We start from the raw sequence: 17,800 nt of genomic DNA, 5'->3' as shown, positions 1-17,800 counted from the left end.
AAATGGAGATACAAGTGTAGTCATTTATCTAATAATCTTGTAGAAGGCTAGAACAAATAATGAAACAAGAACAAGAAAATTAAATGAGACATATAATATAAATCATTGTGTCTCTATGTAGCGGGAAGATATGAGAATTACATATTACATATTTTGTGTGTACAAAACAAATGAGTGTACAAACTTGAATTAGATCTGCATTTTATAGTGTTATGTAATGGATGAAACTGATACCTTATGTAGCTTTCCCACAGAAAAGCAGCTTTACACTGTCCAGTTCCTATAGGTGAGAGATTTTCTTGTTTTGTGTTCAGACATATTTAAGAAAAAGAAGGGGAAGAAGTTCCTCATATATCTAGAGAAATGTCAATGAAATGTTGCAATGTTTCAGCCTGTCTAGGAAAAATTACTTAATATTTTTTTAAAGGATGAAATACCTGATTGAGTGGAAAAAACAGTGTAAAAAAAAAAAAAAGTTGAGGTGTGCTTTGCATAGGATAGCACAGAAATCTGTTCTTGTAAGCTAATGTAGAAAAGACCTAAAAACCAGCAGCTTGGTAAGAAGTCTGTTTTGCTTTAAATTGTAGTATAAACTAAGATTGCCAAATTAAATATAGCTAACATATAGCATATGCCATTGATTGTACCCATTAGATGGATGGGAGAATTTATAACATTGCTTGCCTAGTAATGATTGTATTTTGTTGTGGGACAATCACTTCTCTGTAAAGGACTTAAATCTTGATAAGGAAATGGCATGTATAACTACTAAAGTTTATTAAGAGTTTAAGCCCAGCATTTCTGTAGGTGATAGTCACTAAGTTTACTCTGATATCAACCTAAAATGACACAGACTTTTTTTCATTATCATTTTCTATAAATATCACTAGATCTAGTTAATTGAAGATATTTTTAACTCAAGGTGTGATGTCAGAATGAAATCAACATTTGGAAGCAGATTAAGAGTTCAGCAATAAATTAAAAAAAAAAAAGGCTTTTTTTAAGCTTGCTGTTCATATAAATGACTAAAAACTAATTGGATGTGTTAATCTGTCTCCTGTAAGTGGTACATAAAATAAGTCACTCAGATTTTTTCACAATTCAAATACATGCACCAACCATAAAAAAGTATTTGTATATGTGTGAACTTGTTTAGAAAAATATGGCTCTTCACAAAACGATCACATGAATAGAACCCAGCATTTGTGCCAGAAAAATCTATCTCATAATGGAATTAAAAGCATGTTATTTGTAAAAGCCTTCTCGAATTTAGAGAGGTTAAGTTAGGTCTTCCAACCTCAAAACAAGTGTAGATGTTCGATTATATTTCTGTATTTCATGTATTATACATGTTCTTGTCATTTTTCTTCCTTCCATGTTATTGTAGTTGACAGAGAATAGTGCGTTACAAGGCATCCTTAAATAGAAAAATTCATAAAATCATGTTTCATCCCCTGTAACACAAACAATTCAGTGTTCTGAACTTCACAAAAAAAGTCTGCTGCACCCTAAGGCATATCAGAGACTACTTCAGTCTGTCTGTGTTTTGTCCTGAATGAGTTTGGACATCCCTCCTGATGGGTTCTCTTTTTTGCAGTGTGACTAGAAGTTTGATGAAGTCTCTTGACAAATTGTTAAAAATTAGCAGCGCTTTCTGTTCAAAGTCTCAGAAATCTCTGCATCTGACCTCCAGCAGCTGGAAGCCCTCAGACCTCTGTTTGTTTTGGAGCCTTTGGAATTATGTTCTGTTCTGCAAAGCTTCCTATACCAAGATCATCACTATACTTTCTCAGTTCCTTCTGTAAGGGAGCAAGCAACGAAGCCAAGAATTTTCACCCATCTTTGCTCAGTCTCTCCTTCAAGGGGAGGAGCTAGGGCCCTAGAAGTCTCTTCTATTGATTAGAAGGGTTCTCGGATTACGTATTTGTTTGCTTATTGAAATATAGTCTCAGGAGGAGGTCAGGTGAGAGCAAACTCTTATAGTCACTAATGCTGAATGTTCATGAAGGAGTAGGAAGATAAGAAGGTATGTTTGCCCTCACTCTATTGATAGGTCAATCATTAGTGCTACTAAAGCAATTTCAATTTTAAACCTTCCCTGTATCCAGATGATATTGAACAGTTTAGATTCTTGTGGTCTGCAATATACTGCTCTTTTTGGGTGGAGGGGAGTGGCACGGGGAGGAACGGGCAACTACTTCGAAGAGATCTGTGAAAGATAATTAGGAATAGCAAAACAGTTGTCAGTAAACAGATTTGTTATGTAGGAGTATGGTTATGTGGTATTTGTTGAAAACTCAGTCTTGACTGTTACCTTAAATGCTTGTAACTGGCCTCTGGATGACTTGTCCTTGATGTTGTTCAAAAATGGAAGGTTTGACAATAAGCTTGACAATAACTGTTCAGGACAGTATACTTGGTATAAATTTATTCACTGTTGATTTAAATAATGCAAATAAGTGGTATTTCAAATAAGTAAAAGTATATCCCAGGAATCTCTGAAGAACAGCAAGGCTCTTAAGTGCAAGGCCCTGCTAATATTGATACTTAAAAAAAAAAAAAAAAAAAAAGTTTGTACTGGATTCATCAAACTGGTTCATCCAGAATTCATTGTCAGAGGATCAATCTCCTTTGTGGTTCTGAAGAGGAGTATGCACTTAACCAGCTTGGATTTGAAGTCTCCAAATGAATCCCTTACAAGGTGTAAACGGGGAAATGATGATTTCTCTCCTGTGTCTTCAAGATCATTCAGAAATCTCTGGATTTTAGAGCCTGCCAAAATGTGTTAATAGAGCAGAATGTTGAAGTACTTACAATTCTTCTAAAACAAAGCTCAGGAACCATGTGCAAGCGTTTCTTCTCTAGAGTATGTACAAAAGGCCCATTTCCGTTTGGTACGGCATGCAGTTCTAGAAGTTTTTAGGCTATCATCCTATTGTACTCATGCGTTGAAAGAATTCAGGGTGGGACTTAAGACAATCATCAGATTTGCAAGAATGCAATAGCATCAGAGACTTCAGCACTAATGGTCTTCTGGCTGCTGCTTTGTGCAAGATGTTCATGTTAAATGGAAGAAAGGAGACATTTCTTTAATCTGGCTCCCCTCATGCAGCTTCTGTTCTTAACCCTTGCTCAGCTTCCAAGTATATCTGTTTTCAAGACTGATGTTCTTCAAATCACATGGTTGACTTGCAGTTCCAATAGAAATATATTTGAAGGTATCTGTGGTTATTCCAAGTGCAATGTGTTTTTGCTCAGAGATTCCTCAGTAGTTAATTTCTAAATATGAAAGTACTCATCGTTTTGACACACAGATATTTCCAAAGGTGAAGGCTACCCCTGTCTCCTGGACTACTGTTCATAACAGAACAAGGGAGGCATAATTGATTGGAAATTCAGCTAACCCTTTTTTCCGTATGAAACTTGTGGTTCCTGTAATGTTTTCTTTCTTGTAGAAAGCACCACCACTGTGACCTGTTTAATTTGACACATCTCTACTATTTTTTAGAGTAAGGTAGCCTATGCTCTTGCCTCGAGTACAGAGTTGCTGCCTTTTCATCAGTGTGCTGCCATGTAAAGAGAACATCCATGTGGATCTGCCAAGCCAAAAGGATGCATGCATAGGAGAAAACATCGATGAAACTGTATTCTGAACTGTCATAAATTCATTCAAGGGATCATTTTGGATATAACCATATTCTTAGAGTGGAAAAAAAGTGAATAATGTTTCTTAAAAGAAAAGAATCTGGAAACAAGGAACTTGGATACCCAGTCTCTAACATAGTCAGAAAGCTCTTCTGTGCCTTCCTCTTCCATTCATTACAAAAGCAGTTATAAAGTTAGTAAAGAATGAAGCAAAAACCTCCTGATCACAGTTCATCAGTCTTGTGAGCTTGTGAGCCTCCCCATTCAGAAATGTGGCAAGGTGTGAACCTAGGTCTGCAGGACTTGAAAGGAAAACATTAGTCTGATATTTTGGCAAAGTCCTAGATCCTGATGATAAAAAGAAATTATACTATCTATGGAATGAAGTGGAAAAAGCTTGGATACCGATTCTGTGAAAGATATTTTATTTGAATGGATATTTGAAGTTCCTAAGCTTGCCTATTCAGGGGTCTTGAGACTCATGCCTCAACAAGGCAGATTTATGCAAACTTGTATATTTGATTGTAAAAGAGAAGACATTAAAACGTCTGTTTTCTGAGGTTACTTGTCTCTTCTGAGCTCTCCGATACTCCTTTGATTATTCTCATGTAGTCATGAGTCCAAGATTTCATAAAGCCCTTTAAGCTTTACAGGTTTATCACAATTCATATTTTTGCAACTATCACTGCAACCCAAAAGGATACTGTGTTCATTCAGTGGAGTTCTTTCATTATGCTCAGTGAAGATAGTGGTATGATGTACTCATTCTACCTTTTATGCCCTAGTTCAATCTGGCATTTGCATATATTTGGGCCAGCATTTTTGTCCTAGTTCCAGAAATCTCATAGCAGCAAAATAGTAATTGTCAAGTCTAGTCCTAAGGATAACCATCAGGATGCACTGGAAATGTGAAGAAATCTGTGAATAATCTGTACCTCTTCTTTCTACAATCAGCTAGCCATTTAGGAAAAGAAAACTTTGAAGGCATCCCTTTCTTCTCAGAGAAGTTGTCAACAAGGTTGTGGTTATAATAACTTACTAAAACATCACTATTCAGTAGTCAAGAAAAATGAAGAAATTGCATCAGAAGATCTTCTGTGTACTTAGAGGGAATAAGTCGTGATGTGATTATTTATATGTTCTCAAAGAACTTACAAGTTGACATTTTGGATGATGAAGATGCACAGCATTTTGAGCCCGGTCAGTTATGGAAGTTCAAGAGAGAAAACTGGTCCTACCTGACTTGTTTTGGTTGTTTAATCTTGGAGCCCTCAGCATGAGGGCTCTGTAAGGTGAGTTTTGGTTGATCTAGCTACAGCAGTTTAAGGCATCACAGCTCCTGGCCATCTGCCTTGCTCCCGTAGTAGGGGTAGCAGAAGGAAACATTTGCATGGCTCTTAGCGGACTTGTTCAGTCTGGTAGGTTAATGCAAACCATCTTCTCTGTTGCATTAGGCTGATGCACTAGACAGTGAACTGCCCTTATGGAAGTGTGGGTGCATGTTCCCTTCTGCTACAGGTGATAACTCTGGGTGAAAGAATAAGGCAGATAACTGGTAACAGTAATGTCTTAAAGGCTACTGTTAGATCCACCATCAGAGCTAAAAGGGACTTTTCTAGTGTGGCTGATGTTTCTGGGTTAAAATGAAAAAGCCGAATGACTTTTTCCTAAGAAAATAGGTTTCTCAATTTGTTTTTCAAAATTTATAGAGTTTTGATTAAGAAATAAGGTAGGGATGCGTGTGTATGAATGTGTATTAACATATATGTAAAAAAAAATTAAAAAAAAAATCAAATTTGAAACCAGTCAGTCTGGAAGCTTCTACTTCATGACCATTCCTAAGACCTGCCATGAAGCTCAGTGAGGCCCAAGCACTCTTAGTCAAAGGGAGAAGAGCTTTTTTTCACTGCATGAAGGTTTCAAAAAAATTGATTTTTTAAAATCAGTAGTATAGGGAAGTAAATTTATAAAAGCATTCATATCCAGCAGTTGCTGTTATACAGGAAAAGCAAAAATCTCCATGCTAAAAAGTTACACCTGCTATGTGGTAAATTTATTTTGCTTCATATGTCTATCATAAAGTATGAGTTGACTGGCTCTCCCACAGGTTCTGTTTTCCTTTGCAAAGATCCTTGTTTGCAGTTGGCCATTTTTTGCATGGAGCTTATTATACCTGTCTTTACTGTGTTCCACAGCCATAAATGTTGTATATTATGTTGGAGTTCTAGGAAGTGAGAGGTATGCAAATAGATATGAGAAGGAAAACGATGGAGAAAGCCTGTTCATGTTACTGGAGTTGACCATGTTACTACTTGTTACTGTGTTCTAATGTTAACTTTGGAGATGATCCTTCAAAGTTTTCATTCTTCGGAATAAGAATCTTCTACCAATATAGAAGAAACTAGAGATTATAATTCTGCTTTACAATTTGTGAGGTTTTTTTTCCTTATGGTTTGTTTATTTCCCTCTTCCCTTGTTTCCATCCTCTTCAGTCTTCCTCCGCTCACAAAAAGGGAGCTGGCAAATTGCATCTAGACCACAAATCCAGGCACAAAATATGTTATTTTTCTTACAGCACATTTGAGGTCTAGACGTAAATTTATGTTTATATTTGACAACAGATCTACAACAGAATTTCCAACCTATGTTCAGTCATTCCTTAGACTTAAAATCATATCCCCTGATTACAGAGAAAGTGCGTGGGTATTTTACCAAATTACAAAATGTTAGTTGACAAATGAGAATATTAGTGCAGGTAAGACTCTAGTTTTAGGGACAGAAATGAATTTTAGTTCAAGTACCATGTTGGTAGTATAAATAGATTGTAGTTTAAATGAATAATAAAGGTTCTTTTTTGTATTTTCATGTGCTTCTCAATTCTATCAATTCTACCAAATTACATGGTGTGTGGTTGGCTCACTTACGATTTTTCTGTATTCTACTCTTGATTATTTTTTAGCGCGAATTGAAAGGATTATTGCAGAATCAAGCGCTTGACACTACATAAAATTATCGCTAAAGTTTTTATTTCATCCATTAAAAGTGTTATGGTTGTAAAGGGAAATTATCAAGTTTGTAAGTGTGTAACGGCCCCCCACCTAGCATATATGTGTTATAGTAGAAACTCCAACTCTTGGTATACAGCTTTGCTTCAAAGAGAAGCATAGAGTGTTGGAGTCTTAATCATTTCATTCATTGTTCATGTGTTCCCTTGCTACAATATGCAAGTCCAACTAATGCACCGAAGCAAGTGGGGAAAACCTTTGTTTTAATCATTGCAGATCCTTGCTTATCTCATGTATAATGAAGCAGGCTGAATCTGCAGAGGAGAAACTTTTATAATAGTATTAATCAAAAAGCCGTTATGAAGGAGCACCTCGACTTTGTCGTTGCAGACTTTTGCTTCAACCTTAAACTGATTTTGTTGTTGTTGTTGTCGTTGTTATATATTGCAGCTGCTTTATTAGATGGTTCTCTTGGGAATCATACAGGGACTTTGATTTCATGCGTTTCAAGCTTTTTTTTTTTTATGATTAATTGGCACCTGTTGTAGACCGATAATGAACAACAATCCATGAATACAATAAAAAGTATTAGCTAGAGAAGTTATATTATTATTTTTCAATTCAGTGAGTTTTGTTGTGTGTGCACATATATGCTGAGGGGGAATAATTAGTGGGGGTGGAGGGGAATGGACATTTTTGCTTGGACGTGTTTCCTATATATATCATTTGTGGTTTTTCTCTTTTAATTTGCAGATAAGCCTTTAAAGAAGCGAAAACAAGAAAACAAACCACAGGAGGCTGGGGGTGCTACTGGAGGAAATAGGCCAGCTTCTCAGGAGACAGGTTCTGCCGGAAATGGGGCAAGGCCTGCGTTGATGGTTAGTATTGATCTTCAGCAAGCAGGAAGAGCGGACTCTCAGGCAACAGTAACTCAGGATTTGGACACCATCAAAAAACCTGAAGAAATTAAGCAGTATAATGATGGGTTTGTATGTGTTCCCCAAGAAGACACTGGTGGAGTTCTTAAACTTAAACCTGAAAACCATCCTGAGATCCTTAGGAAAAAGTCTGACTTTGAGGGCCAGAAGACAGATATTCAGCAAAATGAAAACAGACAAATGGAATTTCAACAAAATGAGAGCAGACGGTTGGAAAGTAAACACAGTGAAAACAAACAGGTAGAAGCTAAACATGAAAGCAAGCATGAAAGCAGACAAATGGAGGTGAAACAAAATGAGAACAGACAGACAGAATCAAAACAAAACGAGAGCAGACAAATGGAGATGAAACAAAATGAGGGAAAACAAAATAATGGCAAACAGGAAATAAGGCAGAGGCCCGAAACGCCAAAACAGAAGAATGAAGGCAGGCCTGAAACGCCAAAACAGAAGAATGAAGGCAGGCCTGAAACGCCAAAACAGAAGAATGATGGCAGGCCTGAAACACCAAAACAGAAGAATGAAGGCAGGCCCGAAACGCCAAAACATAGACATGATAATAGGAGGGACTCCAGTAAACCATCGTCAGAGAAGAAAATTGAAATATCTAGGCATAAACCAGATGTGAAATCTGATCCTTCAAGGATAAAATCTGAAAGTAGATCCGATCCAGGAAAACAAAGACCAGATGGGCGTTCAGTTTCTGATACTCCAAGGCGTGACCATGATAGCCTTAAACAAAGGTCCGAGGACAGGGGGGAGTCAGAGAGATATAGAGGAGACCTATCCAAGATTAGAAGACCTGAATATTTGAGATCCTCAAACAAAAGCGAACACGATTCTAAGCATGGTATTAAATCTGATGGTTCAAAAACTGAGAAATTAGAAAGGAAACATAGACATGAGTCTGGTGAATCAAGGTTTTCTTCTGGGGATCAGAAATCAAGACCTGACAGCCCTCGTATAAAACAGGAAAGTAAAGGAGATTCTAGTAAATCAAGACCTGATAAAACTGGTTTTAAATCACCCAACAGCAAGGATGAACGAAGGACAGATGGTAATAAGAGTAAAGTAGATGGTAATAAAGCACATGCTGATAATAAAGCAGAGTTTCCCAGTTATTTGTTGGGGGCAAGATCTGGTGCATTGAAACATTTTGTCATTCCAAAAATCAAGCGTGATAAAGATGGCAATGTCACTCAGGAGTCAAGGAAAACTGAAATTAAAGGTGAACAGAAGGACAAAGTAGAAAAGATTGGGCTAGTTGAAGATCTAAATAAAGGAGCTAAGCCTGTAGTTGTTCTTCAGAAGCTATCTTTGGATGATGTGCAGAAATTTATTAAGGATAGAGAAGATAAATCAAGGAGCTCTTGTTTTAAACCTAACAAGAACAAGTCATCCAAATCTAATAAAGGTAAGATTATTTTAATGTTAATTACATTAAATCTTGCACACTCCTTTTGTTCCTTTAGACTTACTATTGTAGTGGTCAATAATTCAGCTCAAACATATGATAGTTAATTTATATGCTTGCTTACATGGTGATTTTGGGGAATCAAACTGAAACTGCTCTCGTTGTCATCTAAGAGCTTGTCAGTGTTGGAAATCTTGCTCCAGTATAAATGAAATGATTTATTTACTCCAGTGATAGTACCTAATATAGGAACACTTAAATGGTTTTAAACTGTACTTCAACCACATTAGTTTAATCTGGTAATTTACCTTATTAAACATAACTGGTATGTGTATGATTTAAACTGGTCTAAGTGTGTCTGTATAAGGTATTGGTACTACTTTAACTAAATCAGTGTACTTTGAGTGGTGGAAAATACTATGTAGACCAGCACTAAGACTCTTTCATATTTTTAATCAGAGATGAAATGTGGTTTTCAAAGGGATGTTTTGACATGATGCAATAAGAACACTGTGGCAAAATCCCATCTGCCTCTCTTACACTATAAATATGACACTGTTGGGGAGCCACCACGCTTCAGGCTGTGTGACAACAAACTTACCAAAGCACTCTGTGTTTACTGGTTGACTCTGTTTCCATTTTAGAATCGAGTCTTTAGGAGAATTCAGACATTGTTTGTAAGGTCCAGTATAAATTCATGATGTGGATAGTATATTATTCAGTACAGTTGGTAGGTTTAATATCTGATTGTCTGTTCTGCTGAATTTAACACTTTTAATGATTACTTTTCTTCTTGGTACTGTAATTTTGTCTTTTTTGGTTTCAAACTGAAGTAGATCATTTCACATTGTGAAAGTCAGGTTACTTAGCAGTCAGGGTTACCTTATTTTTTAGTTTTAGAGTCTAGAGAGCTATGCATTTAAATTTCTTACGTAGTACGTTTGTAGAGTTGGTACGTCTCAAAATAGACAGGTCAAGTGGCAAAGGAGAGGATTTCAGCTTTATACAGGATTATTTTTGAATGCATGGTTGCAGGTATACCTCATTGCTTATGAATTTGAGATTAAAATGTTTTCTTACAAGGGCATTTGATAAGGATTGATGTAGGAATCATCTTTGTGAATGTATAAACACATTTATGTGCACATATATGTGCAGAAGTGATGTCTGTATAAGAAATTTATTGTGATACATCTGTTCTGTCTACTAACCAGATTGTGATTGACTCTTGGACTCTTAAAGATTTAGCAGTTCAATATGAATGTTACTTTTTGTAAAGTATCAGCCTCCCTGTTAAATATTTTCTATTTATCCTGAAAATATGAACATTTTCCTTCTCTTTTTCTGAGGCTCAGAAAAGGCAAGATTTCCATTTCTAACAATAATGGGATCTAGACTTAGACATAGGTGGTATCAAAGGTGTCATCATCTTAAGTTTGAAGATTTCAAATGAAACCTTTATGTTCGTGACAGAGAATACTGCAAGCTTTCTTATGGGGTTCAACACTAATCTCCAAAAGAGAGACTTTGAATTCACCCAGTTCTATGTGCAGAAAATTTTTAGAGGTTCTAGCTCCCTTTGAGCTGTGTACAGTGCAAGTATACTTTCTGAAATGTTTTTGAAGTACATTTTTTCTGTCGTTTGTTTTGTATGTGGTTATTTATATAGTTTTAATAATGTCTAATGGTTTTAATGACTTCTGTAATGGGCATGACTAGTAGCTGCGTCACACGAGCAATGCGTTCATTTTAAACTCAGGTTTATAATTTTTCTGCAATGTTTTTGTGTATTTTGTGTCTGCAAAAGTTATACATGTTTCTTCCGCTGTATCTTGGGATATATTTTTCAGGAAAAAAAGATGTTTTAAATGTAGTATCAGTCTCTTTGCTATTGTATCCTGAGTAAGATTCTTATAATGTTATTAGAAATAGGTTTTGTGGAGAGAATAATGTAACTAGATTTCACTTACAAATCAAGTTTTGGGTGTTCAGCCAGGCAGATTTTGGAGAAATTGTCATGATCTTTGTATTTTTCATGTGTATTTCTAAATTTACATTTCTTGTCTAGTTTCCTGATAAATTACTTACTACTTCCTAGGATATATTATACTATATAGTTAGGTGAACTAAAGTGTTTTTAAAAGGTTCCTAACTCATATAGATGTCTGTGCATAAGCCAAAGTCTGTTTGACAACAACTGACTAACTGGTATAGAAAATATCCATGTCATTCCTACAAAACCATCCTCCCTCCAATTGAGAGGAATATGTTGTTCGCTGTTCTACTCCTTTAGTTAGAAAAATTTTAACAGACTAGGAAATGTAATTTTCATAAACATTCCTTATTTGTTTCATGCTATATTTCTTAATAGATAGTAGCAAATTTTTTCTAGTGTTGCTTTTAGTATCCCCATTCCACTTCTCCCATCCCTTTTGTTCCATGTAGCTTAGTATATTTTGCTTTTTTCTTTCCTTCTTTATCTCCTTGTATTCCTTGTCCTTTGTTTTTCCTTTCTCATCCCTCCATCCCTGAAGGAAATGCCTTCTACTAGCCTTATTACATGCATCACCAAATGTGTGTTTTAGCTTAAATACAGTTTAAAATAGGGTTAGTTCAGCTAGTTCAAAACACCATTTAGATAGTCATTCTATTGGGAGGGACTTATGCTGCTTTATGTACACTTACAAAATCAACTTGTTTTAAGCTAAAATAAATGCTTTGTAAACTGAAAGTCTATATTACTTTTAATATCATTTTAATAAAATTAAGTTTGAAAATCATACCTTTACTGTGCATGTGGATAAGCCTTGCATGATACTGTAAAAAGACAAAACAACATTTTTATCAAATTTTATAGTCAAGTTTGAAAATTTGTTAAGATATTATATGACTAGGAGGATAGCCACCGACTGTAGTATTATAGAGGCAGACGGAAGGAAGAAGTTACTAAGGTAAACCTGCAGTATTAAAATCTACAACCTAGATTTCAGGAAGATTTTGCTTTCGTACAAATTTTCAGCTAGTATGTGACTGTTTAGACTGAATCATCCCCGCAGTCCCTCTGACGTTTCCAGGGAAGAAGCAACGTTTTTCTCTCTCTTCTCGTCCTTGAGCATTTTTCTGAAAGATGCGCTGTAGCTCAGAGGAAAGTTACAGCAATTCTTTTCACGGCATTTTTTTTAAGTGGTCATGTGGTGAAATTTTGTGGCCTGTTTTCCCATGTCAGAATGAATTGTAACACTCTTATTCTGATTTTTAACATCTGTAAATGCCTTATCCTGGTTTTAATGGAAATTTATGTTGTGGGAGCTCCCTGGAACTTTTCCATTCTTCATGTTTCTGCCTGCAGTGGGGAGGTCATATTTGCTATATTTCCTTTTCAGAGCTTCGGTGAATACCTCCTCTGCTACTTCTTATGGCTATACTGATCAGCTACCTTGAAATGAGAACTGCTGCCGGTTTCGGTTGCTTGTTGTGAACATGACAGAAAGTGTAATTGTCTGCCTGTGTAAGGAGATGTCTGAGCTGCTTTATATGTGTTTGCAGGATTGGCTTTTCAAAGCTCCCTATATGTAATGCAAGTTTCAGTTCTAGAGCAATTGAGTGAATGTTTTTTAAGACTTGTGTAGAAGTACCTTTTGGGTCTTCAAATATCATCTATAAAGACTTTGTTTTGTTTAAAAAAATTCACTGAAGAATCTAATGCCCAGTGCTACTCCTTCATAGTGTAGATTGTCATTATAGGATTTAATTATCTGTACATTATAGAACTTAAAACAGGTTTTTGTTGCTCCCTAGAAGTCTTCCTAACTACACTCTGTTCTCTCCTGCTATGTTCTAAAATTTGAATAAAGATACTCCATTTTTACAAAGCTGCTCTTTACACATATTTTTATGGGAGCAACTAAAGATTCTGCTGCAACTTACTCCTACTAGTCTTTAATATTGTAGAGTTAATGCAGTGCTTCTAGATTTGCTGTGTTTTATGCTTGTGTGTTTCTTTTTAAATTCCAAATGAATTTTTCAGAACATATAATACCGAAGCGGGTAGTCAGTGGTAGGTTAAAGCGATATAAAGTTCCATGGCATTTGCACAACATGTTGCTCCACGCTTGAATTCTAGCACTGCTGGAAGCAGCCTTGCTTGTGGAGCAGAGTAATCAATTAGGCGCTTGGCTTCTAAGAATGGCAAGAAGGGGGATCTTCCAGGACACGCAAAGCCGTATCCACGTCCTGGTGGCTCAGCAAGCCCACTTGTGCCTCTTCCCACTCTCCTGGGCAGCACAGCAGAGCTACTCACCAATACTGCTGGTAGAGCTAAAGACCGTGGACGTAAAGGAAGTATGACTTCTAAACAAATGTTTAAGTCCTTTGTGTGTAGGACTTCTGTAAAGATAAAATTGGCAAACTCTTGAGGAAAATAGTTTATGGATATTAACTCATCAGTAAAACTTTGAAGTTCACCCAGATTTATTTAAAACCCTTGAAAATAACAACTTCTGGTGCTGAAACACATGTATGGTTATACTCTGAAATCAGCAGAACCAGCAGTTGTTCTGCAAGGAAATAACTGGAGTAAAAATGTACTTTCTTTGGAAAAGAAGATTGCATTTCAGCTGGCTTACTCCTGATTGTGCTTTGGTAAAGTCCATAATTACGTCAACTTGGAATTTGGAATCGCTTTTTTGGAGTTTCTGGTAGAAGCTGTATTTGCATGTGGGAAGGAAGAGTAATAACCCACTAATCATCTTGCATGTGCACACGCTGCTAGGTGCATCAAATGGGTCATAATTTTTTCTGAAGTTCTCTTGTAAATTAAACCCCATTTCAGAGAAGCAAAGGACAAATTCCACTGTTTACAGCAGGGAGATTTTATCATGATTCTTCTCAGCTGAAGAGCAGTATTTGGAGCTTCTCTTAATCTAAATTTAGCTGGAATTTTTGAAAAAAAGCATATTACTTTTATACGAATTCTACAATCTTCCTGTTGTTCCTTTTTCTGGGATATTAGTGACTACCTCTGTGGAGCTTAACTAGACTAGAAGAGGAGCGGTCTGTCCCTGGAGGCATTAGAAGTATTTAAAGATATGTTGGGTTTACAGAGAATCCATTTTAATATATACTTTGTCCACTTATCCATCCTGTTTTGTTTTTTTCCTCTCCTTTTTTGGATTGCGTTGAACATGATCACAGTTCGAAAAATATTGTAGGCATCATTTAGTCAAAAGCTAAAAACTAATTATTTATAGTCTGTTAAATCCAGTAGTCTAGAAAGATCTCAGTTCTTAAGCATGTTTTACACCAGAATGAATCATTTCTACTTACAGGGATGTTTTAGGCATGGTGTTTCCTATCCCAAAAAGTATGTTTGGATGCATGTTGGCATTGTACTGTCTGGGGGCTTTTGGTGTTAGTTTTTCAGAAGTAGATGTTGGATAAGCATCTTTTGTTAAGAGCTGGTAGGCATTCAGCAGTTGCACACTGGAGTCCTTTCTTGTACTGGTCTGTTTAACAGCAGAAGTTTCTGTGCTGCTTTGCCTGGAGGCTGCCTAAGTTATCTCCTCCTCTTGTCTTTGCCATTCTGGTGAATATCGTGGTGCTGCTTGTTCCCATGGTTGTTCTCAAGTCTTCTCTGGGTAACAAGAGCAAACCTTATGTGTTGCACATCTGGTTCTTAACAGTAGCAATAAACTTGACTGAACTTCTTAGTTTCATTGTACTTTGGTTCATCTGAAATATGATACTTTTTCTGTTTGGAGATTTAGGAGTGTTGTGTTTAATTAGTTTACTTTTGAAAAATAACTATGGCAACTGGAAGTGATAGAAATTAATAACCTAATTTGTCAGAGCAGTCAGCCTTTTTGTTGAAGTCTGAAACTGTGTTTGGTTCATGGGCTTTGATGCTTGATCAAGTTCCTCTTTGTTTCTGGGAAAAGCTCCGTCAAAATTATTTTGCATAAATAAGTTATGCAACAATGCATTGCAACATATAAAAATGTGGGCCAGTAATTTATCTAACATTAAATATGCAATGCAAACTTGTTCACGTGTCTAAGCATCTAAATACAGATGTTATTTCTTACCTTATGTGCAAGGATACATCAACAAAAGCTTTGGTTTGAATTTTCTTCTAAACAAAGGGTAAATTTGACAAAATTCAAATATTCACTCCTGGTAAATTAACTTTTCTGTTGCTCAAAGTTTTCACCTGTTCTAGGTGGCTGTTTTCATCTCAGAAAATTTAAACTATTGACTTGAAACTTTGAACTTAATTCTTGCCCAGTGGAACCAATATCAACGAATATAATAGAAAGGGCAGAGAGCTATTTGTTTTTCAAATTGCTGAATTGTTGTTTCATCAGATAAAGGTTCCTTAAATATATTCACTGATAAATATCTTATGAGCAACTTTCATATATTTCATGGTAGAAGTTAAAACATCAGCAATCTTTCTTTTTTCTTTTTCTTTTTTTTGGGGGGGGGTTTAATATAATTGAGTTACTTAGAAGAAGCAAACAATGGAGTAGCTTCCTCTGATAATATTTTGAATGCTAAAGGCCAAGAATTTTTCCACGATAGTGCAAGGTAAAAGCAGAACTTCCTGATGTACCTTGAAGTCAGAAATCAGATTTAAATCACTGCATTTGTTTTGCTTGTTGTCTTCAAAGATCTTGCTTGTATTATGTTGCCTATATAGGAGTTTTTCTAGTATGAGCAGAATAATTATGAAATGACTCAATTGAGGTGTGATTTGATTTTATTTAATGAAAGTCTTTCTTCTTAGGCGAGGCCTCGTGGCTCAATTTTCGAATTAGTCAGGATACATGGCTGGGAAAATGCATCAATCACATTAATTTCAGTTTCCAAGCATTAATAGTGATAAAAATTATATGCTATATTCCTGCATCTGTGCAAAACATCCTAACTTTTTAATACAAGAAAAGGGAGTTGGCTTAAATTTTAATGTATTTGTTCCAAAGCAGTGATAGTGAAATCCCTTTTACAAAAACAATCCCTGACACGCTGATTCATAAAATTGAGGTTCTTCATATAGCACTACATTTATTTCAATCGCCAGTCTTTCTCCATTTCACTCTGAATACTGCTATGTTATTCTTAAAGTATCTTTCAAAACTAGACTGCTTCAGCCTCCTTTTATAGATTTGTAAAGATGAGAAGTCAGAGAACAGCAATAAGGAATAAAATAACTTGTGGATATGGTTGCTGCAGCAGTTGCATAGCGAGGTAGTTATTGATATCCGTGCATTGCAAGTTCTACTGCTCCTTGGCAGTCCTCAGAGAGTGTGTGCTGGGTATGTTCCCTGCTCCCTGCCTGGATCCTTCAGGGCGCTCTATGGAAACCTCCTCCCTCAGTCAAATTATGGTCTTGATTTCTAAGAATATTTTGAACTACTGTAAAATCTTTTGAATCTGTGCTACTTAGCCATGGGCAATGATGAGCTCTACTATGACATGCAATTATTCAGTTGCTGTGTCCATATTCTTTTTTCTCTGACCCACCATCCTGGCTGGGTCCCGTTTCTCAAGGCCAGAGCCAAGGACTAGAATATAAACAGGGAATCTGAACCTCTCCTCCTTTGAGCCAGAATCTGGGAACCTTCCTTTTGTGCCAGTATCGGGATGGGTGGGGAAAAATGATTCATTTTCAAAGATGTGTTCAAGACCCTCTCTTTGCCCATATGTGAGCAGGATCTGTGGAATCATATAGGACATACTTCTCTCTGACACTACTTTTCTCCCTCTTTCCAAATCCCTTGCAATGCAGAATCCTGTGCACCCAGTCACTTGGGTGGTGGTGGTTGAAGGGATCTGAGCCTCCCACACTTTCTGGTGTGTGTGCATGTGTGTGAGTGTGTGTGAATTGAGCTCAGGAATTACCTCTTCATGTGCATGGTGATAAGGTGAGGATAAGGAGCTTGAGAAAGGGCTTACATCCTGTTTATAGGATATATCTGTCTACCCTTCTACAAACTCTTAAGGCAGAGAATGGGGGAGGAAAGAGGAAAGCCACTGACGCAGATGGACTACTTGTCAGATTTGATTTTGGTCTGTATTAATTCTGACTGGGTGTTTCTCAGCTGATGACATGGCATTGAGATAAAAGTGGGACTTCTGTGTTATGAGCAGATGTACATTCACTGTGCCTTGAATTCCTCTTTGGGAAAAATCACTGCCTTTTCCTGGCATTTCCCCATCCATCCTTGAAACTGTCCAGGGCACAGACTTTCTTGGAGGAGTATGAAACTGGTGGGCAAGGGACTTGATCACCCAAGCAAGGGTGAACTCAGTGTGCTATATAAAGGAAACACTACTACTGTGGGTACTGAACCTGTGGGTGCAAGACAGGGACACAGTGAAGGTCCCAGCTATACGATACTGAAACTTTTTAAGGGAGAATATCTTGGAAAGGATATCTTAGATTTGCACAGTGAGGGATGTTTGAAAGTCTTCAGCTTTCGCAGGTAAGCTGTCATCAGTCACAGGTAGTCTTGTGGCCCTTCTCCATGTAGTGCCTGAGTGCTATACTGTAATAGTACTTAACAATTTTAAAAGGATGTTTATTTTCCAAACATTTTTGTAAAGTGGGGAAGTACTTTTATCCTCTCTTCTGCCTTTCAGTTCTCCATCTAAAAGAGAAACCTACCTGCCTGAGTAATTGTGATAGACTTAAGCTGTGAATCTATCCTGTTGCAGTTACAATGACATAACTATCCAACAAGAAAGAAGGCACTCGTTAAAGAATAAGAGTGTATTTTATTTGATTTAGTACAGAAAGT

General features: G+C 36.6%; 1 protein-coding gene across 4 annotated transcripts in view; it reads left to right on the top strand.

The window, feature by feature from the left end:
- NIPBL (NIPBL cohesin loading factor) overlaps nucleotides 1-17,800 on the top strand; it is a 155,269-nt gene that overhangs the window by 91,760 nt on the left and 45,709 nt on the right. For 3 of the 4 annotated variants that reach the window (XM_067316541.1, XM_067316542.1, XM_067316544.1), the window contains one exon: nucleotides 7,404-9,002. The exons of the other annotated variant lie outside the window; for it this stretch is intronic. In XM_067316541.1, coding sequence (XP_067172642.1) covers nucleotides 7,404-9,002 — 1,599 coding nt within the window. The remainder of the gene's footprint in view (nucleotides 1-7,403; nucleotides 9,003-17,800) is intronic. 4 annotated transcript variants of the gene reach the window in all.

The sequence above is a fragment of the Apteryx mantelli genome, chromosome Z (assembly GCF_036417845.1).
Source record: "Apteryx mantelli isolate bAptMan1 chromosome Z, bAptMan1.hap1, whole genome shotgun sequence".
NCBI lineage: Eukaryota > Metazoa > Chordata > Aves > Apterygiformes > Apterygidae > Apteryx > Apteryx mantelli.
Note: the sequence above shows the minus strand (reverse complement) of the source record. Positions and strands in the feature narration are given on the sequence as shown.